Source organism: Buteo buteo, chromosome 4 (assembly GCF_964188355.1).
Source record: "Buteo buteo chromosome 4, bButBut1.hap1.1, whole genome shotgun sequence".
NCBI lineage: Eukaryota > Metazoa > Chordata > Aves > Accipitriformes > Accipitridae > Buteo > Buteo buteo.
Window position 1 is genome coordinate 55193780 of NC_134174.1, and position 24051 is coordinate 55217830.

A 24051-nucleotide genomic window follows, 5' to 3' on the forward strand; every position below is an offset into this window, starting at 1 on the left:
GGAGAGAGGTGGAAGGAAGGCAGTTTCTTGAATGCTTAAATCTAAGTCAGGACTGCTCTGGTCCTGCCCCCAGCCACAGGCTTCTGCCTCCGCTCTTGGGCCAAAGAGCCAGTTTAGGGAGGTGATCCATCTGAAAAAAAAAAAAGAAAAAAAAGAAAAAAAAAAAAAAAGGAGTTGGCTCAAGGGAAGGGGTAGGAGCACATGGAGGAGGGTGGGACTGCAGCCACTGTGAATTACATCAACTTAAACTGCTGTGCAGCCGCACCCTGAGTGCTTCTGCTTATCTTTGAGCTGCTCAAATCCTCTCTTGAATGGTCACAAGAACAGGCAATGCCCTTTCCTAGGGTGCAGTGTGTACAGCTGGGCAAGGGAAGGAACATATGTGGGTTTTAGTCTGGAAACTGCTTCTTGGGGAACAGATTTTGCAAAGCGCTGGATGCTCCCACGGTCTCTTGACACCAGTGGCAAGGTCAAACTGAAGGGTAGTAATAACAAGGGGAGAGATCTGCTCCCGTTGTGCATAACACAGCTCTGTTCTTTCCTCAAATCTTCAAAGTTTCTGTCCCACAAGCAGTGGGACTTACTGCCTATTCTGAGGTGACCCAGATGTAGGCAGTGAGATGGCGGTCTTGCTGGTGCCACTGAGCGGTACAAGAAGTGACACCCCTTCAGAAGAGAGGAAAACGAGCCGGGTTGATTCAGTGCCAGGGGAGAGGTGACAGCGGTAAGAGCAGCCCTTCCTCGGTCTAGCTCAGCCCTGAGTTTGTTCAGCTCAACATTACCCCCTTGTGGGACATGGGTGGAAATTCAGACTAATGCCAGTTCCCCTAGCAGGTGGGTGTCCTATGGAACTTTTGGCTGCAGCTTAGGGCAGTCTTGCTGGCAACAGATGCACATGTCCTTGAGAAAATGCATGGTGTCTGAGAGTATGCAGCTGCTTGTGGTTGGTGTGCGACAATTCCGAGACCCAAATGGTGGTTACATGCTTGGAAAATCCAACTTGCAAGGGAAGGAGTTTGTGTATTTTGCCAATAGAGAAAGCTATGCAAAAGCTTTGACATTGTGAACAGACCTGTGTCTTCTTGCACGTTTGTCCTTTACTGAACACCCCAGCACATTGAAAAGCAGTGGTTGTCTGGGCAGTTTGCAAATGATGAACTGCTGTGAATGAGGAGTCTCTCTGTGAGCTGTTTTCATTGCGGGACTCCTCGGTAAGCTTGGAAAGAGAACTTAAGTTTAGTTTTTCGGGGGTTTGTTATCATTGACATGTAATAGGTAGGCTGCCAAGCTGTGCTTCGTACAGGAGTGTATAATGTAGTGTCATAAATACTTTGAGTTGGTGTAAACTGGAGCTAACACTGAAAGAAGCAACCCTGCATACCCCAGGCCACTAATTTCCACCACTATCTTTCCCTGCTTTGTACCTGCCAGGGCCACGTAGTGAAGCAGTGGGAAAGGGGTAGGAGTTCAGACCAACCTGCTATGGAAAAGGTTTGTTCCAGTTCAGACCAGCTCCCTGATTTGGCTCAATGTGCAGTCACTGTTGGGTGATACATCAAAGCACGAGGGCCAGAGAGTGGAAACTGGCTGCAGAGGGGGGAGATGCAGGAGCTGCTGAGGGTTGGATTGAGCCAGGGTGGGTTCCAGCTCAGGTTCAAGCCACACCCAAAAAAGTCTTGGGGTTTTGGATCTTTTCAAGCAGGAGAGAGTCGACAAAGGGATTGAGACAGATGGCTCAAACCTGAGTGGAGTGAGTGCCAAATGTGCCTGGGATGATCTCAGCCGGCCCCCGGAGGATGACGAAGACAGCAGGAGCATTTGCATTGGGACCCAGCCGCGGCGGCTCTCTGGGAAAGGTAAGAGGTCCTGGGCAGAGTCGCTGTCATGGCCTTTTGGTTTTCTGATGGGTCTGGGCAGTGGGCTGATTCATGCAGCATTTTGGGGTTCATAAGAAACACCACAGTTACTGGAAGGCTCAGTATGTCTCAGGAGCAAAATGAATTTTGGTGTGGCCTCTTTGAGGAAGGCAGGAGAGAGGAAGAGAGATCTTTGCATTGTTTTGTCTAAATGTTTCTTTCAGTTTTTAGGCTATTTCTATTCTAAATCTGCAAAGTTAAACTGAGCACTGGGTGAAACCAGGACTGTAAACACCTGCAAGGTGAAGCAACTGCATTTTCCCAGGCTGTGTTTCCTTATTAACATTGTCACTTCTTGGGTGGCAAGTTGGACTGACACTGCACATTGCTGTAGCTGAACTCAAGTGATTCTTGCAAATACGGAACTCTGGAAAGAAGAAGTAAAATATGGTGGAGTTCCCCTTTGCAATGAGATGCCATCTCAGTGTACAGATGTCATAGCCATTACACATGCTTGAAATTATGCATGTTACTTTTCAAATGGGTGAAGCAACATAAAATTTGAGGGCTCGAGATTTCCTGGAGTTAACGATGGTTTCCACAGGAATGGTATCTTACTTGTTTTTAAGTCCATGGTAAAAAAAATATTTAAATGCACATAGGGTTCCCTTCTGGCTTCTGTGCAACTATTTTGAGCTCCACTGGATCTAATTCCCTCAGCTCTGCAAATGAAAAGCCCAAGACAGGTATACATGGTGATATTTGTTTATACTTCAAAAGATTTTGAAATAATTTGGATATTTTTTTCTCTACCTGATTCCCACATTTCTCAAAAACAGATGAGGAAACTTCTAAGAAAGGTAGGAAAGCATCGTATTAATGTATTTGGCCACTAGACATTATAGGAAAATGAAAAAGTAAAAAGACTACATCTGAACTGAATAATTTGCAGTTTGTTTTCAAATGTGAGCTTGAGGCTAAAGTTTGCCCTGCATAAAATTCCTTTCTTTTGTGGATCATGTTGTAAATTAATATACATTTGCAAAGCCAGTTGCAAAAACTCAGGAACCTCTTGCACTTGTTTGGTAAAGGAACAAATTCCTGTTATGCCTAATGGGAAAAGTGACTTCCAGCACAAAGGCTGGAAGTGTCAGGAGGTTCTGTGAGAGGTGCAGAGACAGCAAACACGTCATTTATGAGAGGATGCAAAACTACTCAGAATTTCCTCATCAGGAGGGCTCAGTACCAAAGGTTCCAGCTCTCCTTGCCTGACATAACATTGCAGCCCAAACCAAGAGAATTTAAGCTGACTTTATAAAGTGAAATAACTCCTAAAGTGCAGGAAGAGCTGTTAAGAATTCACCCTTAGCATCTCTTAATTTCTTTCTGAAGGGGAAGAGTTTAGATGAAACACACCATAGAAACAGGCCTTAAAAAAAAAAAAGCTGACGTCTTCTTGTGTCTGTGATGTTTCTGGGGACTCTAAATCATGCTAAACAAAAATTTATATCTTTGCAGATACAGAGCAAATCAGGGAGACTCTGCGAAGAGGGCTTGAGATTAACAGCAAACCTGTTCTACCTCCGATAAATGCACAAAGACAGAACGGGTTGAACCACGACCGAGCACCGTAAGTTTCACCCTGCATGCTCAGGTGGTAGGAGGAGGGAGGCTAAAGAGCTCAGCATGGAAAACAAAGTTAAAGCTGGGTGGAAGAAGACTTGACAAGGGGAGAGGAAGGCTAGCAGCAAATACTTGTAAAGCACAGGGATAGGGGGCAAAGAGTTGTTCAGGTTGGGTTAATGGACTAGTACTCAGAAGGGCAGATTTTGAGAGCGTTTTCAAACAAACCTGGCTAATGTAGAGTGGCTCTGACTATGATCCGGAGAACCTGCTGTTCCTGGTGCACGGTGTTTGAAATCCAACTGAACTGAGCCCTGTAAAATGTACCGTGATGAACAGTGCTATGGTATCCAAAGAGCTAGGTGGCATAAATGAGTGTTTGCTGATATTTTTGCCTGAAGATTTTGTTTTCAAGCTCATAATTACAAATCTCTTTGTTAAAATGTTGATTTTTTTTTTTTTCCAGTGACTTTGATCTTGCCTTGCTTAAGCAAGCAGGTACTGGCAGTAATTACATGCCAGTACTACCCTGGTCTCTAATAGTCTGTAGACTAACAGGTGATTTAAGTGGGACTAGGTGGGCCTGTAGATCTCTCCTCATTTGTAGCTTTTGACTTGAGTGAATCTATAGGGAATTACTTGTGGTTTCAGGCCATCTGCAATATTTGCACTTCCATCTTTTTGGGTTTCTCCCCTTCCCCTCTTAAGCTTATTTGCTAGTTAAATGTCTTGCCATCAATTTTAATGTTTTCATCTAAATGATACAGAAAGGCATGCATCTTTGCTGCACTCTTTCATCTTGGTATTTCCTTTGGTTTCCTAGTCTCCGATGAACATTTGTGCTTTCTTGTTCCAAGAGTAAAGATCATCATGAAATCAGCTCTTTCCTGTAGTGCCAGGCAGGGACAGCATCCTGCTCTGTTTCAATTCCTGTTTCTTTCTTAATTCAAGCATTTCGTAAGAAAAATATTCCTTATACTTGGTTAGGACCTTGATGTCCTTTCTTGTTCTGTTTTGTGGCTGACTTCTGATTTGCCTTACATATGAATGTTTCTGAGTTGCCCAGTCCTTTGGGGGAAGTATTATGTCAATTGCTGATGCTATGTACTAATGAGTAATATGAGATATTGGTGCTTATTAAAAAAAAATATCTCAAGTGGCTTTATTATTGCTTTAGGAATAATCTTACTTTTGCTATATAGTTATTAGATGGAGCCAGATTCTGACCTGACTCAGATTTTAAGTAGTACTTCTCTGCCTGCAGGTTGGTCCTATTGGACCATTGGTTGGTCCCACTGCCCCTACTGAAAAAATAAAATTATACCATCTGATTTACATGAATCACACACAGCCTTGGAAGGCTCAAAAGTATTGAGCAGGATTTCTCACAGATGCTGGGCTCCTGCATGAATCTGCATGCCCAGTAAAAGCTCTGAGTTCACAGTGGTCAGGGATGACCAGAAACATTTGGGGTGCACATTGGGTCAGGGAAGCAGCTGATGGGTAAGCTTTAATGCTGGGAGGCAGTTGTTGCTTAGATGAGAAAGCTTGACGTTATTCAGGGTAAGATAAACAGAGATACGCTCAAGACAGAGTGGTGAAAGGTTAGCAGAGGTCTAAGATGAAGCACACAAGTATTTACCTGGATTTTTAACTGTTCTGAGACGGAGAGGAAGGTGGGTCAAATCCAGAGCCTCATATCCATGACAATGCTCTTTATTGCAAATCTCTTACCTGTAGCAGCTGTGCACCCACCCTGCCTGAAGCCTGAGTGGTATGAATGGCTGGTTCCCAGTGCTTGCCTCCTAGTAGATCAGTACATTTCTCTGAGTTCTGTGGTTACCACTGTGGAAACTGATAGCTAGCCTGTTTCTCCATAATAGCAGTTCAGTTAAGGAGGAGAGCTATCAGCTGCAAGTCTTGCCAGCGGTTACTCTGTTGATAGTATCGGAAGGACAGAGATCTCAATTTAAAACAGCAGTGTGTCCTAACACTTTCTTCTTCCATCTTACTGACTACTTTGAGAGGAGTTTAGAAGGGGTCTTTTTCTACCTGTGCAGTGGCTGCAATTCATGTAGCAGATACAATGGGACTTGTTCAATGCATTGACCGTACTGAGAGGGGTGGTTTGTGCTGGAAAGCAGTGTTTACTCACAACCTCTAACTAACTGGTACTTAAATCAGACCCTTACTGTGGCTAAAACTTGCCAGTCAACATATTTTCCAGCACAGTGTAGCATAGATGATGTAGAAGAGGAAGATATTACTAGGTCTCAGCCTTTCTTAATACACTGTCTCAGCATGTCTTTACGCATTTGAGCAAAGTTGCTCAACATGCTATTAAGTACATGAGCATGATTTGGAGACTCTCGTCTCCAGCTGCTGCAGAGGAATGTAACTTAGGAGTTCAGCTTTTATATGTAGTAATATGTCTACATCCATGTTCCCTGCAGGCACCTGCAGTGGCAAAGGCTGAGACACAAAAGGCACAAAACCTAGTTCAGATATAGTCATTTCATAAGAGTTACAAGCACTTGAGATGAAGGATAGCTTTGCACATAGATCTAGTCTTTCTGGTGCGATCCTTGCTCGGGCCTGGTAGGGCTGGGACTCAGTTCCGTCCTACACTGTAAATCTTGTGTAATCAAAGGCAAGTCATTTAGCTATTGAGCTTCAGTTCTGAATCTATAAAATGGGACTAATAACAATGTCATCTTCTTGAGGCACCACAAGGATAAATATGTTAACGATTACGAGGTGCTGGCTGATGGGAAGCAGGCTTGTGTGTAATCATATCCTGCACTGTACACACCAGACCATAAAATATCAAACCCGTGGTTCATTGCAAGGGTCCTGTGTATAACTGGTACATTAGAGGCTCCTTGGGAACTTGACAGAAATGCTCTGTTGGGGCATGGCAAATTGTTCCCAATCTACTTTCCATAGGGAGCACTGCAGAACCCCAGGCTGTCAAATTTGCACCCAGCTGACATTAGGATGTTAAAGTCTGACACAGACTCTAATGGCTTTGTGCTGAAGAGGAATGTGCTGTTTATTTATCATAGATTTGCAGCCACCAACTGCTTTCCTAGTAGCTTTCTTCCCTTTATTTTATCCTAACCCTACCACCCACACACAATAATCTATCAGGGTTTAAAGCAGACAACCTGTTCTGCATTCAGCATCACAAAATAGTACCAGCAACACTAAAACTTTTGAATATTTATTTGTACAAAATGTGGAGGATCCAGATTCCATACAGATTTCCCTGTCTTTGTGTAGTTACAGTTTTCAGTGCTTCACATTGTTTGGTTGCAGATAGCACTTGATTCAGTGTTCTGGCTCCAGAAAAGCACATACTTACATGTTAAGCATGCATATTACCAGTTGTTCACTGTCCCAGAGTCCTAAAAAAAAAGTTCCTTTGAGAAAAAGCTGGTTTCTGTCAAAACCCTGTTGGGCAGCTGTAGTACTTTGATTCATTAGTGTTATTACTGTAGACTGTGTAGCCCTTCTTCTCCTAAGGATATGAATAAAAGCACTCTTAATGCTTAAAACTGCATCGGACATCTGTTTCTCAAAATGACTGTTAGCTCAGTTCATAAGCAGCCATTAAATCAGTTCGTACGCATTAAACAAAAGAACATGTAAATTAATCTTTGGAAACATGACTAATCATTTCGACCATAGGTAACATAATACTCTTGATTACTGCTTGGAAAAATGAGGCGTGTATGAATACAAATGTACTTTACAGTGGCGCATTATTTATTTCTTAGGACCCGTCAGCTTAGTAGGTGCTCTTCAGACAGACAGAAAGGCAAGGCTCTCAGTCTCCTGAGCCATGCAGATTCACTCTTATTGGATATGGTGAGCTGCTACCCATAGGGAACGTTTAGATGTCAGACTCAACACTGCTGCTGCTAAGACCTCAGTGGGCTGGAAGCTCCAGGTGTCAAAGTTCAGTGACACTTGTGGAGTCTTGCTTCATTCACTATTTAATTTCTTGATGTAATAAGTTCTGGGGCTGAGTCTTTAATTGTCCCTGGCAATTAGCTCTGTGCTGTCCTGTGAGGCAGGTGAGTAGTATCTCCACTTTACAGATGAGGACGGAGTCGTTAATTTGCCACAGTTGCAGTGAGAACCAGGGTTGGGATAGGGGAATTCTTGACCTTTTCCACTCCTCAAGGGTCCCCTTGATCATGCAGTGTTGCTGAAAGTTATGTTTTTCTGCCCCTTGGCTGACTCAGACCATTCTACTGCTCCTGTGAGCAGAGGCATGGAGTAGAAACCTAGAGCTAGCATGCTGCATTACTGCACATGTTGAGGCTAAAATTGTCAGTAATGGCTACATTTTGTTGTGCCAGGATTCAGGTAATGCCCACGTACATCCCCAGTGTCTGACGGTGAGGCTTGAGTGGTGGAAAAAAGTCTCCCAAGGCTGTGTTAATTTGACAAGGCTTTTCCAGTGTCTCTCTACTGTTTATTGCTCTCCTCTTTCTCAAGAAGGATATAGTGGTGTGGTTCAACATGCCTGATTCCCATATTTCTGTCTGGGATTTACAGATAACTGGGCTTGCGCTGGTTCCTTCATGCACCACAGTCATTTGTCCAGGGACCCACAACGGATGCCCCAGACACTTCAGATCCCATCTGCATTCAATTTCCAGGCAGAAAGACAGGTTGAGTCTAGGGAAGCCTGAACATACGGTAGCTCTGCGCCCGTGTGCTAATTCCATCCAGCCCTGAACAGTTTCCAGCTGTACAGGGAAATGAAGGCAGGTTCCTGGCAAACAGAGCAGGGAACAACCCTCCGGCAGGTGGGGCTGGCAGGACTGTCCTGGCGGTGACCTTCTGGTGCACTGCACCCTGAGCATCTCAGGTTGTTGCCCTTCCCTTGTGGGAAGAGGGAGGAGTTGTGTCACTCCCGAGGTCCTCCCAGGATAACTCCAGACTGTCACTCGGTGTGCCTGGTTTGGAGTGCAAGAGTAACAGTGGCACCACTTGCAGGACTGGTGTCCGCTGCCCATGTGGTTCCTCTGATTTGGTAAACAGGGGATCCTGATTCCTTCTTTCAGTGAGTAGCATTGGGTTAATGCACATTAACAAGCTCCATCTGAGCGGCATTTCTGAGGAAGCTCTGATGGTAATATCAAGATGTAGGATTTGCTTCGAGGCGAGTCTGCACTTTTCTCCTCCCAGTTGCACTGGGTTTTGATTGCTGCTTTACTTGGGCGGAGGGGAGCTGTTGTCTCTGTAGCTGGTTTCCTGTCTTAAGTTCTTGGAGGCAAACTTTTACATAAGGGGGAGCATTTCAGCATTCTCCGAAACTGTCTAGTTCTGGCTAGACTTTCTGATTCTGCAACCACTAAGCAGTAAGTTTCCAATCCAGTCCTGCTTATTTAGGCAAGCTCTCTCATCAAGATGCCATTCAGTGGTGTCTTGCTTGAGTAAGGAATGCTGAATGGGGGGAGGCAGTATACTTTAGGGAGTGTCTCTCAGCATGAGGCTGAGTGCTGGGTGACAAGCCTGTGAACTAGAAAAGCAAATGTCTGGAAAACCAGTGTCAGTAGAAGTGCCGAGCGGTCATCACACTAATAATTTGCGCTTCTGCATAGCTTTCCCCATCTAAGAATCCAAAAGTGCTTTGCAAACATTGACTTAATCCTTGCAACACCCCTATGTGGAAAAGTGTCTCAGTTTTACAGACTGGGAACCTGAAGCATGAAAGAGTTGTTTGACTTTGCCCATGAGTCTGCAGGGTGCCAGTGGCACAGCCTAAATCTCTCAATCCCAGTTCAGCTGCAGGTCTGGAACAGTCAGGCCCCTGCAAGCACTGACGGTAGTTATTATGCAGCTTTCCGAAGGGATATGTGAGCAGCAAGAAGATTGTTGCTATTGGCATTGTCCTTGGAGCCCTTCCATGCCAGGAAATGCACACAGAACATCTTCACCGTCCGGTTTAACCAGGATGATGAGCACCCAGGTCTGAACACTTGAGCTAGCCTTGTCTCAGTGTGACCACAGCAGGAGCTGTGTAACCATGTCCTCCCCGTTTCTGCACTTGCCTCTGTGCATCTGTGACGTGTGCCATAATTTTGTGTGCCAAGATGCTTAGGGCTCTTTCCCACAACTGCTGGTTTGCCCTTCAGGGGAAACTGTGGGAAAGACACTGGAAGATTGCTGGCACTTAAGTGATCTTTGACCATATCTTCATTAGGGAGTGAGGAGGTTTGAAATAGCCACAGCTGGGAAGGGAAGAAAGGAGGAAGAAAAAAAAAAAGAAAGGAAAGTGGTCCAACCTTTCCCTCCCAGCTGTGTAAGCTTGCACTAATGGTTTGCATTTGCTAACTTGTGGTGCTGGGTTTTGTACCGAGGAAGCAAGGAGCAGTGGCTGTAACTCAGGTTAGTGACGCAGTGGGTACCCACTCCTACAAAGAGCCCCTGCCGTGGCTAGCTTCCAATAGTGTGTCCTTTGTGATTTCAGTACCTGGGAGGGTAACTTGGAAATGCAGCAAAATTATGCTCCATGTCAGCGACAGAGCTTGGAAGGGAACTGAGACCTCCTTCCGTGACAGATCCATGAGATCAAGCACTCTGATCATAAAGCAAAGCGCAAATGCAAGAATAAATAAACCTTTCTTAATCCAATCAACCTGGTTATTCTTGAATCCCATAAAATAACTGCCAGTGGGGTTGCTTGAGAAGAGGTTGCTATAAACATGACTTACAAGGAGGGGACATCCAAACTTTGTGCAATCCAGTGATTGCACTGGCGATTTTCCAGGATCCCCAGAGGCTGCTGCTAATTGGCATAAAATTAAGCAGGTTGCAGCCACCCTCATCTTTAATACAAAGAGAGGGCCCCCAGGAGGCTACAGGTTCCAGCATGTGGCTGCTCACCTCGAGGAGCACAGCACGCTGGGACATGTAGTCTCCTCCGGCCCTTTCTCCCTGTTGACAGAGGTCTGGGGAAGCTGCAGGCTGCATTGGACACCTTTGCAATGGTTTGAACACCCCTCCCTCCCTCCCTCTCAAAAAAAAAAAAAAAAAAAAAAGGCTTAGGTTAAGTTCATGGACTGTTAATCAGCATTCACAAGATTTAAAAATTAAAAAAACCAACAAACATAATTTCCTCATTTTCTCCTCAGCCCAGAAGCAGACTACTGGTAGAAACCAAAGCTGGAAAAAATAGTTGAAAGTCAGCTAAAGTCACCTTGGTAACTGCAGCAATACACTTGCCCAGAACAGGAGACATCAAACCCAACTACAAACAGCTTTAAAGAAACAAAAAGAATGTAATCATCTAAAGAATTAATCTGACAACTGCCCACGTTTACACCTCCCACAAGCTCCCAATCACAGGGAAATGCGCTTTAATCTCCTCCAACTCCCCTCCAGTTTCACAAAACACGAGATGTGCAGCCTTTAAACTGGGGCATTTCCGGCATGCCGCTTCCATTTACATCTACTGCCTTTCCTAATGCAGCAGCCCTGGCTTTTGCAGACTTGTTTTTTCTGGACACTGAGAAACATGAAATTTTTTGTGGGGGTTGGATGAAGTATTAAATCTGGAATAGACAAAGTTTGCAACATTTTATGTGATAGTCAGCTAGATCTTAGTCATAACAAGTACAACTCCACTGGCTTTTGCTGCTGATTTATTTGGTGATGGCGTGGAGGAAGCAAAGGCTTGTGGGTAACTGACAGTCGTAAAACCAGGGATGTTAGTGTTAGAAAGCAAACTTTTTCTGCATTTTCTTCTGAGGCTGAAAGCTACAAGCTGTGGATGGCAATGTGTGCTACAATGTGAAATTTTTATTAACAACAATCTAGAAGTCCTGCCGACCCTTCATCTGGGCCATCACCCTTTGGAAGTGTCAGCACAAGGATTTCCATTCCCAAAGAGAATTTTAATGGATCTTGCCAAGTCCCTGTGTGATGCAACATGTTCCAGAGTCTGAAAGTGATGCCACTGTGGCCTCTCGATGTGTTCTGCGTAGTCCGCAACACACAACTCTTGTTTAGAAAGGTATCGTTTAGGTAGAAGGTTATTTGGTTTCTGCTATTGGAGTTTCACCCTTAACTTTAAATAGCTGAAATTGTGTGAGCTCCACTAAAGTGAAACAAGAAACACAGAGACCGTGACTATTTTGGAAAAGTTTTGTGGAAAGGATTAATAATTTCATGTCATTCAAAGTAATAACTACCATTTTGCTTCACTCTTTCACCTTTTTGACAGAAGGGCTGGTTACTTATTAATGTGAAGTCATAATTATTGACAGCCTTAAAGTCATGACAGTTCCGTTTGATAGTTACACATTAGTCAACATCTTCTCTTGAGCGTGTAATGACAAACAGCATTTGCTGTTTTTAATAAGACTTAGAAAGCTTTTCCCCTTGCCTCCAGAATATTGTCGTCATTCCTATTACTGCATTAACAACCGGAGGCTGTTTCCCCTCCGGACTGCAGCCCCATTGTGCTAGCAGCTGTACTGGCTAGCATGGTGGAAACATAAAAACCCACCTTCAGCTCAGGGGGTTTGGAGCCCAGGGATATGGGGTACTGTCCTGTGGCTATCTGTCTTTCCAAAGCACGAACCTACAGCAGCGATTGCGTGGAGGGTTGTGTTATAGGACGTGCACGCTTAGGCAGTCCAGGTGAGAAAGGCACAGTCTCTTGTCTGTAGCAATAACATTGCTGCAAAACTCCTGATCAGCTCCAGGGTGCATAAACTCTGGAACTGCATTTAAGGAGTGCAAGCTTACGGCCTGCTTGAAAATCATGTGTTGCTAATGGCTGACCCTTTTGGTAGGGATTGATAAATGAATGATTGGAAGTCGTAGACCACAGGCTGACTTTCCCACAGCTCACTGTGTATATAAGATCTGATAAGGAAGTTGAGGTAAAGCTTAGCTTAAGGTCAACTGATCATTAATCAACTGTAACTGCACTTCTCAGGTAATCAGCCTGCAAAATGCTGGCCCACTCCACTCTTTGAAGACCCCACCTACAAAGAGCTGTAAAATGTTTGCTGAAGTAGATTAAACACAACTTTAAGTGCCACCTATAGACTACAAAGCATGTTGTGTCTTTGCTTCAGTTAACCCACCAGACTGACAGACTGCTGACTGTCAGTCCATCAGCCCACCCCATAAGCTACATCCTGACCTACTGTATCCTTGCTGGGTCCATTATTGCTTCTGTGTGTTGCTACGGCAGAACATGGGATGTGTTTTACAGTTTTTATCTTGCAGGGAGCTGAGCTGCTCTGTTTTTTTTTTTCCTGCATGTCTCTGACCTGGCCATGCAGAGTATTTGCAGGAAGGCACTGTGAGATATCAGAGTTTAGCTTGTATCCTCATTTCAGAGTGGGCAGCTCAACAGCCTGGGTGAAAGGCTCACCTGGGACTAGGTGACCTGGCAGAAGCAATAGGTTGATCTGTTTTGGAAACCACACTGAACTGTGTTACTATGCGTGTGGTGGATGGGAGTAATTTTAGGACAGCACCCAAATGTAAAATGAAGTAGATGTGTGATCTAAGTCAGCTCGTGAGGGTCAAGCTGTTTCTTTACAATCATTTCCAGATGTATGTTAAAGGTGGCTCCACTTGGGTGGAGAAAGGATCCAGGCTTGTTTTAACAGTGTTTCCAAATGGAGCCACAGCCTGATAGCCTTGTTTGGCTTTTGGTCTGTCTGGCACGATGGAACCACATTGCAATGTGGCATCTCTCAGTTTCCTCCTGCTTTCCCTGTCCCCCTCCTCTCGTGATTCTGTACTATAGAAACTCTCTTAATAAGGTCTTACCTCTGTTAAGTTCACGTGGAACGCCAGGTGACAAAAACATAAATCACATATCAGACACATCACATCAGTCCATGTCATTTGCAAAAATCATAACCCCCCTGTCCTTCGTTCTTTGTTCTGGACTATCAAGTAAGGGATCGTGCTGATGCTCTTTGAACATATAAAGTGTTTATGGTCAAGTATTTTGAGATATACCGGTTTGATTATCTAGAGGATTCTGTCTGGCAAAGGTCCTAATCATGTAACAACATAACCTTTAGTCGTAGGTTCACAATATGCTGGTCTTGCAGAAATTAATGAATAAGAAAGCAAAGCTGCATTGTCTTAAAGCAGCCCCACTTACAAGGGAAAACAATCTGCAGATGTCCTACTCATCACATGCAGAGTCCATCTTTTGGCTGTTGCACTTGATGCTGGTCGAAGTGGAGATTCTCAAAACCTTTTGGTTGAACTGTGCAAAGAAATGATTTGGAGACAATTGTAGGGATGCTTCAGACCTCAAAGATATTCAAGCAAGGGTACAAGTGACTGGATAACTCTTTCCTGCCTAAAAAATCCTGAAGATAAAGCAAAACTAGGAGGGAGGGCACACCTGGTAATTCTTCCAAGCCATTTCATAGTGGATTGGGGTTTTGGAGAGTGTAGTTTTGCTGCAGTTCTTTCCAGAAATTTTATTTCTTCTGTGCTGGGAAGGGATGCACCGTGTGTGTGCACAAATTCAGATCCTAGGTCATCAAATCAAGATGAAGAGCTGCATGCTGGGACTGGTGGTCTGAGGGAGGCTGTGTCTCTGTAGATGTGACAAAAACTCAGATGTCTCTCCATAACAGTTTGGTCCTGTGTCCTTCAATATTCACATGATTGCTCTGAAACACAGCAGAAATAGCACACAGCACTGGGATCCTAAACATGTGCATTTTGTCTCTTCTCTTAGAAGTCGTAAGGACAGTTTAGAAAGCGACAGTTCAGCAGCTATTATTCCTCATGAGCTAATCCGCACGAGACAGCTGGAGAGCGTACACCTGAAATTTAACCAGGAGTCCGGAGCACTCATTCCCCTCTGTCTAAGGTGAGTGAAGCCATCCTCCTCCTCAGCTTGTGCTAACATGCTGGTTTTGCCTTGTGGTATTGTTTCACCATACAGACATGCATGCAATGGGTCTTTAAAGACCAGAGCTGAGATATTTTGCCAAAACGCATTAGAAGCAGATGATTCTTTGCATGTGTGTTCATCGTGGTAAGATTCTCATTCTTTTTATGTCCTCCAGTGTATTTTGAGTGCTGAGACAGGACAGGGTTAGTATGGGGGCGTTTATTAGTCTAATGCTGGCAACTCTGTGATAAAGAAGGGATGTCTTAACATACTCTGTCAAAGAAATCCCTTAAGTTGTTAATTCTGGCTTATGGACTCAGACACAAGTGGTTGTGCAAAGCCTGTCTGCAGTCAGTTTATGCATGCAAGTGTGGTTTTTAGACAAATTACGTCACTTACATGACTGAAGGAATAAAACATTGCGTGCACACTCTACACATTGTCTTTTGAAGGTTCAGGCCGTGCGTACCACTGTAAGTGACTTTTCTAGGTTTCCACATTTCAGTCAGTACTATTTTTAAAAATACCTGTGGTAAATGTTGTAGTCCTTAACATACAGATGAACTGTGGGGTAGAGACAAATGATTGTAGGTGATTGAGTTACTTTAGCTTAATGGGTTACACGTCTGTAGTATCAGAGTTATCAGCAGCAGGTGCACACTGGCCTGTGCCTGTTGAGAAACCAATGGGATAGTTAACACAAACATATTTTATTTTACATCGCAAATGTGTGAACAGATGTGGTCCTGATCAGTTACTATAGCTCAGCTGGCCAGCAGTAACTCATCAAGCAACTGTGACTCTGTTAGACATTATATGTCTTACCTGAAGTTTTCCCCCTTGCATGTTGGAAGCCATGCACGTGTGTCACACGTGCTCTGAGGCTAAATATTAGAGCCATGATTTTCCCTGTGGAAAGCACTGAATGAAAAAAAAGGGAAATGATACCATAGATGGTCATGTATGCATATTTTCTAGGCCTTTGTTCAAGTAATACAGGTTACCTTTGTCAAGCACCAAGGCAATGGATTACTAGGTATTGTCACGGTAATAAGATTGGCCCCACCAATGAGCCTGCTTAGAAATGCATCTTCACATTCCCACATGATGTGGAGCCTGGATTCTCTTCTGCAGTTTTCATCTCACTGGAAGACTGGCAGTCCCCTGCCTTTACGAATATCAGCACCTCATCATGGGGATGGGCATGCAGTGGGATTTAAGTGTATTCTAGTTCTGTAACAAGGCCCTGAGATTAAGGGGGGAGATAAGGGAGAACTCCCTGCTTTAGAAGGAGGCTTGTGATCTGCTTTGTGGAGCAAATCATCCATATATTCCTGAAAAATTAATAGTTGCTGCCTTCAAAATGGTTTCCCATGCTGATAGCAGAAGCTATAGTGATATATCTTCATCATTCTGTTGAATGCTGCTCACACCCTCTCAATTCACACACATGTTTTATTCCCCAGGGGAAGGCTCTTACATGGACGGCACTTTACATATAAAAGTATTACAGGGGATACAGCAATCACGTTTGTATCAACAGGAGTAGAAGGAGCCTTTGCTACAGAAGAGCACCCCTATGCAGCACATGGACCTTGGTTACAAGTGAGAGCGCCTCCTTCCTTTTTCTCCCCCTTCCTTCTTTACTGTGTCCTAAAAATGATCCTGCTAAAAGCTTATGTGGTTTAAAAGTGTAACAAACCTGTATTTTCTGCCGCAACATCTCTCATAGCTCTTGCGCAATATTGTCAGTAATTATGGACTCAAAAAACAATGGTGAACTGTTACTATTTATATTAATGGAACTCAAATTGATAAGCAGTGGCTGGAAAGTTCAAAAATCATCTGTGAATACAGTAGTGTCCATTTCCTGGAGTCAGCAAACACTTTACAGGCTGTATTTACTCTTGATTTCTTCCAGAAAGGAATTTGGGGAGGCAGAGTGGAATGACCTAAACAAGAATGGAGCCAGGGCAGAAGAGCTAGAAAGCTGTGGGACTGTGATCCTACAGAGCCAAGATCTCAGTTTTACATCATCCCTAACAGGAGAGCAGCACAGACAGCACTGCTTCTTACCATCTTAGCTCTTTCCTATTGATTCTTTGACAAAAACTCATGGTTGCTTGAAGCACCCACACATTTTCCGCACCCAGATTTTTTTCTGTATCACAGATTTTCCTTGGAAATTCCCCATCTGCTTGGTGTTGAGGGTCAGCCTTATGGAGCAGTGATGCACTAATGATATGATGGCATAGCGCTATTCTAACCTTGAATTTCTTCATGGTTATAAACATGTTGTGAAAATAAAAAAGCTTTGAGGAATGTGTTTATGCAGAAAAGCCCATCTCTGAGGCACTATGTGCATGCGGTACATCTCTGCCTTCACTGTTACTGTGGCATTCTTGCCTCCCCTTCTGTTTTGAAGGCAGGGGTTTGTTTTAGCATTGCAGTTAACCTTCCAGAGACTTGTTTTCAAGGCATTCCACTACCCGTGTTCATACGTCTGGAGGACATCATACCTTGAAATCTGTATGACTTGTAAAGGAGCTGATCTTGGCTAGAATCATCTCATGCATAGGGATTTTCAAAGAGCTTGCATGCTTTGATTGTACTGACTGGAAAGTGCAACACTCCTGTAATGATTAACAGCAAAGGGTCAGGTTTAAGGGTGGGTCATTTGCTGTTGGTTCCTGTGCTTGCCAACACACGATACACAGGATCTTGTGACTGTGTTAACTCCAAACATAAGAGTGTTTGTTTGCATTTACATCACATCTCAAAATGTATTAGTGTGTAGAGTAGTCAGGTAACCTCTAAACAGTGAAGAATGGCAATAATCAGGTCACCATTCAGACATGTAACTAATATTAACCCTTATGAACCTGGTTGCTTCCATGCCTGTTACTTTGGTGCTGAAAATTATGGAAGATTTTTTGATTAGGTGGGAGGGAGAGCTGGAGAATTGCTGGCTTCTGAGCAGTAGGGAGAAGCAAGTTCCCTCACTTGTCTCCTACACAAGGTCAACGTATTGGATCTTCTTGTCTGATGTGACCGGCTCTGCTGCTGGCTCCTGCCCCATCCTGTGATAAGAATGAAGGAGGACAGACTGGGTGGGGGAGGAAGGGAGGCTAAAAGCAGCCTGGGACAACAGGAGGAGCACCCGGTTGTGTGAGATACGTGTGGGAGTGTCTGAGGCTCTTGGCTTAATATGTAATGGGAGGCTTGGTCCGTGCTCAGCAGTCCCTTGTGGTGTTGGGAGCAGAGGAGGGAGGTTCATGTGGCTTTGCTTCAGAAGTAAAAGAAGTTGTGGTGCATAATATTTCCAAGGAGGCGAGCTGTATTTGGTTTAGTCCCTTGCAGCCTGGGCTGGCCGAGTTGGCAAGCCCTGCAAAGCTTTCACAGCAAGGCCCAGAGAGGATTTTCCTCCTCCCTCGCTTGGGACCCCAGGCACAGCGATGAGTTCCAAGGAGAGTTGGCGGCTGAAAGCAGATCACTGCAATGCAGGGGCTTGTTGCAAAGACAAGTAAATGGAGGGACCATGGAGAGGAAGAGAGATGGCAGGTATCTCCTCCTGTGGACTTTTTCCCTATCTCGGGGGAGAAATAAGAGCCTGAAAAATCCTGGCCTCAACTCTGCAGCAGCCAGAGACTGACTTCTCTTGAGCCTGAGCTTTGGTGCAGCGAAAGCCCAAACCTGCATACTAAACACAGTACCTCCTGTTTACTTCTCGTGGGCTGGAGTGGAGTGTATCCAAGGTGGGACAGGCTGCAGAGCTGCTGTATAGCCTATCAGCCCCCACTGCCCGGGCTGAGCAATGAGCTGAGAGTCACTGGGCTCCAGTGGAGGGTTAGCAGATGACAGGAGTTTGGCAGGTCCCAGCACCATTCCTACCAGACAGGTGTCCGTATCACCACTGCAGCTAGTACTCGGTGGGAGCCGTTTTAGCAGTCTCAGCAGAAAAGGCAAGGAGTCATTAGACCACAGAGATTGTACGCCCCATTTCTATCAACAGTCTTTCCAGGCCACGTTCAAGGCATGTTAGTAGGGGAAGCCTGTCCTGCTGCTGCCCATGCTCTGGGGATGATTAGATTATTTCCTTCTCCAGAGCTGTCAAATTGGCACCTTTCCCAAGTACTTGGATTTTTTTTTTCCATTTAAGTAACATTTAATTAGTTCTAAGAAGCTAAATTCTATTAAAGGTCTAAGCATGTCAGGCTGGTTTATTTCTGAACTTCTTCCACTGTGTCATGTATTGTTGAATAGGGAAATTGCTTTGACTCAGAAATGTACAAACATATTCAAGAAGTCCTCCTTGTTAACACTAGACTCCTGTTTATATGCTAGTTACCCTGGCAAAGTCTCTGATGTGTAACACTTGCATTAACATTACACATGATCAAAGGCTTCCGCGGTTCTTTCTTCCACTCCCCCTTCCCCCAGTGCTGTGACAGCAGAGCCCCCACACTGCCTCTTAAGCACCTCTCCTCTCCTTTCCAAGGGGTAGATGTTCCAGATGCACAGAGAAAGGCTGTGCAGGAGGTGTCTGACCACATGTTGGAGGGTTAAGGATGCTGATCATGCAGACATACTCTGATATTAACTGCCCCACAGTAACATTCGTATTTGTGGTGGAGTGTCCAAGGTTCTTGGTCCAATGTCTGAGCTGTGCTAAGCGTGCAATTCATCACAGATCAACCTTGTTTGTCTCTAAAATCTACCCAAAGCAAGGTGAGGTTGTGCGTGTGTTCTCCCTCGCTCCCTTAGTTGTGTTCCAGCAGATGATAGAGACGCTCTGTTGAAATGTGTTACTGATCAAGCCCGTCCCAATAAAGTTGCCTGAGCCTTTAATACATATTAATATTATCCTGGGGTAGTTTGTGTCAAAGCCTGTCAGCATGCATCATCCTTTGGGAATTACCATCATTAAGTCTCCAGTGATGGGAGTCAGGACATGCTTCTGCAAAGCTCCTTTGCTTTTATGTGGAGCTCTCTGCCCGTCTAGCACAAAGCAGACTGTTCTTCCCTCCTACCTTGCTCACCTGGACTGCTTACTCTCCCCAGAGGGGAGAAGGAGGTTGGTTTAACACAACGTTTAGATAATTTCTGCTCCTGCTGCTTTAGGCAGTCATTGTTCTAGGGAAGAAGATGACACTCAAGTCTTTGATCATGTGCAACGTACATGTTACGCATCAGATATTGCTGCAGACTCTGACACATGAGCCAATACAGTGCAGTAAAAACAAACCTATATTTAAAGAGTCCTCGTTAACTGCAAAATCTAGCATACAATTTAAGAAATATCTCTGCACTTTAGCCTTGCCCCTGTTACACATGTGTATCTCGATACTATATCCAATTGAAGGATCATACATATTTTTTACAAAGCATGCCTGCCTCAGTGCACAAAGATACAGCGTGTTTGGAGGATGAATCAGTTCTGTGGAGTAAGGTAGACTCTTGCCTATAGGACTTCCACTTCGTTTGTTTGTCAAAATTAGAAGGTGTGTAGTGAATGAGGCAGGTAATTGCAGAAAAATCACAATAGTCTTATGGTGAAGCCTGTTAAATATTGCCCTGGAGAACTGGATCCTGTTCCTGCCTCTACTACTCTGTTCTTTCTTGATGCTATTCCAGAGTCTTAAGCTAAATGTTCTCATGTGGCAACTGAGTTTGCGTTCTTTGATTTCTGGATGCCCAGCTTGAGACCTGAGGTCTGATCTGTGTTCCCATTGGCAGGAGGAGGCCAGCGGGAATTACTCTGCAGATACCCCTGTGCCCCACAGGGCTGAGTGTGCTGGAAAACAGGGGCCTGCAAGTCTTGAGACGGGCACCCGCAAGAAGTAGACATTCAGATTCAACTTTCTCTTCACTCATTTTCCCATGTCTGTTCAGGAAAACCTTCTTTCAGTCATCCTGTGAAGATTAATTCAGTGCTTGCCAAGCATTCCAGCTCCACAGATGAGCAGCAGAAACAATTTCAGGAAGAGATTAGAATTTGTTCTTGCAGGTCAGGAGAGAGAAGGGATCTCTCTGGAGTAGGGGGTCAGTCTGGGAGTGAAAGACCCATGTTCAGCTCCCTGCTCTTGCAGATTTTCTCCATGACTTTGTTAAGTCTCTTAGCTTCTTTTAGCCTCCCTCCCCCATCTGCTGCACGGAGAGGAACGCTTCCCTGCCTTGCAGAAATGTAAGGCTGAGCACGTCAGAGGCTGTGAGAGTGGTAAGGACAGTAAGATTAGGTACTTCCAGTGTAATCCATGCTGGCAGTAGTTGGATGGAGCGTACTAAATAAAGGGGAAGAGAGTAGGAGGGAACAGGGAAGCAACTTGAATGATAATGAAAAGAAATGATGACTAATGCTGCATTCAGTGAGCAGAACCATCCTGAGGACTGAGCAGGGCAGAGGTCTTGTGGGAGAAAAACTGCAGGCGATCCTGTGATTACAGATTTATTTTGTGAGGCAGACGTACACTGGGGCCAAATTAGCATGGCGCAGACAATCTCTGTGCAGCCATTTCCAAAGTTTTGTATGCCCGATGTCACTGGTCTCTGAGTGTACAGGGTTTTTTTCCAGGTAATTTACTCTGTTTCAGGACGAATCCTGTTAGGCAGATGGAGGCTATGGTTCATTTGCAGTTGGCACCCTCTGATTCTCAGCACAAGGTCTGTGTCTCCACGTGAGCTGACGAGCTCACAGCAGCGGTGGGGTATTATCCTCTGGCACCAGCCACTGCTGGAGGATGCTCTTTCCTCGCCACCCATGCCAGCAGGTTCACAACATCCAGCAGACAGCATTGTGGATGCTGAGGCTGTGGAACGGGGTTCTCCTCCAACCTCCCTGCCCTTTGTGTCACCTCCAGCTTTGGCCTCTGATCTGCCCTCCATCCTGTTTTTCTGTGTCTCTGTCTTTCCCTCATCCTGGCCCGTCGCTGCTTTCTTCTCCTCCCCTTCATTCAAGTTGGCAAATTCCTTCTCCTCCTCCACAAGTCCTGACTTCCAGCAGAAATGCTGAGAGCACTGGAGAGTTTCCCTGCCTTTAGTCCTGATGTGCCTGGTGCCATAGCAATCCCTTGCCACTCAGAAGAATGATCAGAGGGAAAACTACTCCTTAGCTACCTCTGCCCTGTGTTTGGGGCAGAGCTGCCTTGGGCTGGGACATGCTCAATGAAGAAGGGCTCTTCAGTATATTTTTCTGCCTTTCTCTGAAAGGCTGTGGACAAACAGTGACTTTCAAAGGCTTCTGACTTGGCAAAGCATTTTCACAATCAGGAGAAAGACTTTCCCTTGACCTCCAGACCACTTTTTTGCTAGTCTTTGTCACCCTCCTCATAAGGGGTATCTCACGGTTTGCAACAAAATGATTATATGCATTTGTTAGTACTGTCAGAAAATACTTTTTCCAAAATACCTCTCTGAGATAACTTGATTCCTTTTCCCCTAAAAACCTTTAAAAAAAAAAATCAAAAACAAGGCATCCAGCATGGAAAAATAAGTTGAGGCTTAGGACAGCAAGGTCAAACTTCTTGTAGAAAATGTTAAATGCGCCTGTAGGCAGGATAGGTACATGGAGGCTGTGGGAAGCATCCAGCATTCAGGAGCTATCAACATGTGCTATCTATGCTGGCAGTCGGGGGCGAGGCGGGGGAGGTTTACTGTGAGCAGGGTCATGGGGAATGATCCATTCTTTTGGTTTGGCAACCTAAGTGAAAAATCTGGGAAAGAAGATCAGACTGAGCCCAGTCTTTAAATATTTTCAGTTTTTCTTGCTGAAACAAAAGCCTTAAAGAGACCAAAAACTGAAAGAAAAAATCTTTTGTGTTGAATGAAACCAGAAATAGAAGATTTTCTTCAATAAAAACAGGGAAAAAAAATTCTAGTTTTGCAGAATGGAGCTGGAGTTGTTAGAAGTTTTGCCTTCTCTAATCAATATTTGAGGGATAAAACATTCACGTAGGATATGAGAAACTCATATTTTATTCCATTCCTTTTATTTGAACCCCTATTTCTACTTCTTGGCTTTAAGGGCACCACAACTATAGGGTATTTTGATTCTTTCTCAGCTCATCCAATTGGAGTTGTTCCACATCATATAAAACACTGAATTAGTCACAGAGACAGAGAGTACAAGAGAATGACTCTGTTCCGGTAGAGTTAGGACATTCCCCTGGAAATGAGCACATCTGGTTCTTCTCTCTTCTATACCACATGTTAAATCATTTATGCACATTGGCATAATGGCAGCAGCAGAGGTTCAAAGCAACATTTGAAAGAGCTAGTCTGATGCTTGAGATGCTCGCTTGTAAGTCACAGCTATGGGTAGAGTCCTCTCTTGAAGAGATAGGGATTGATTTTTGGTCTCCCCAAACTTGAATAGATGTGTTATGTCTAGCATGGTAAGTTTAAGGACAACACCCACAAACTGGTTTAAGTCGTGTACAACTACAACCTGCTCTTCTCCAAAGCAGTTTTATGCATCTACCCCAAAAAAAACTTTTTCAGAATCCTTTGGGTGACTTCCCCCAAATTCTTGAGCAGGTCTAGGAAATTTCCAGTAAGTTCATTGTCTTCCCCAAAACCTCACTGCATTATCCCTTTGTGTTCTTCCTTACTGCTGAAGGAGACACTGGGAGAAACTTAAATTAGGGTAGAAATGTCCCGTTAGGTCATCATGATCCTCCCTGTATCAACTCTCCTGCAGTATGTTTTCTAGTACTTTGTCCAGGCTAGTTTTGGATGAGTCAAGTTCTTTCATCCTTCTTAAGCCGACCGACTATCCTGCCACCTAATGCCCCTCCCTTGCTACTCAAACTACATTTTGGCTACTTTATGTAGGTTTTCTTCCACCTACTTGGAGCATTCCCTGAAATGCCTGTCCTTCCTTTGCTTTTTCACTCTGAAAGAATTCGTATTGCCTGTTGTCTTGGCTCCCTTGTCAGCCCTCTCCCCAGCTGAGCCAAACTTTATGTATTCACCCAAAGCAGCCCTGTCTGCAAGATGGATCTCGTCAGGCTAAGCTCTGAGGAGCCCAGGTCCCCTGGATCAGCCTTGTAGTTGGGAATGTCACAGAGAGCTCCCACAAGGTCAAAATCTTTCAGCGTCATCATATGCTTCCTCTTCTGGGATTGTAACATTGCGGTGTGAAGCAATAGGGTCCCTGAGGCATCTGTGAGTGGATGTTTTTCCTTTACAAGGAGGGTTGTGAATCTCCTGGAAGAGCAACAGTGGAATTTCCCATCAAAGGTGTTTGTTGTAATACTAGTACCTTTGAGGCTGTAATGAGAGCTGTGGTGGAATTCAGGCAGCAAGGTGGCCTCTTCAGACAGTGTCAGGGCTGGGCGTGATGCAGAAAGATGCAGTGACAAGGCCTTTGCCCTGAACCACTTGCAGTCAAAGCAAAGCAGTGCAAAGAAGGCCAAGCCAAGAGGAGAGCAGAGAGACGGGCTGGGGGGTGCTTGATGCACAAAGCATGATTCATCAGGGGGTTTTATCGTTAGTGTTTAATTTCAGTGGGAAATGCCGATGCACTTTAACTTCACTTTTTGCTGTGCTGTTGACACGAATGAAGCTGAAACATTTTTAGAGAAAGGAGCTCCTAAAAATTGCTGGATATTTGCAGATGTAACAGATGACATGTGGCTTAGGGTACAGCTGCTCCACCCATTCCAAGGCATA

At 44.6% G+C, this 24051-nt stretch overlaps 1 protein-coding gene across 3 annotated transcripts in view; it reads left to right on the forward strand.

Moving 5' to 3' along the window:
* The window catches only part of SUFU (SUFU negative regulator of hedgehog signaling), a 99536-nt gene that overhangs the window by 60617 nt on the left and 14868 nt on the right, over positions 1-24051 (forward strand). For 2 of the 3 annotated variants that reach the window (XM_075026273.1, XM_075026275.1), the window contains 4 exons: positions 1700-1856; positions 3375-3486; positions 14224-14358; positions 15849-15987. In XM_075026273.1, the coding sequence (XP_074882374.1) occupies positions 1700-1856; positions 3375-3486; positions 14224-14358; positions 15849-15987 (543 nt within the window). The remainder of the gene's footprint in view (positions 1-1699; positions 1857-3374; positions 3487-14223; positions 14359-15848; positions 15988-24051) is intronic. The other variant, XM_075026274.1, reaches the window with a different exon arrangement.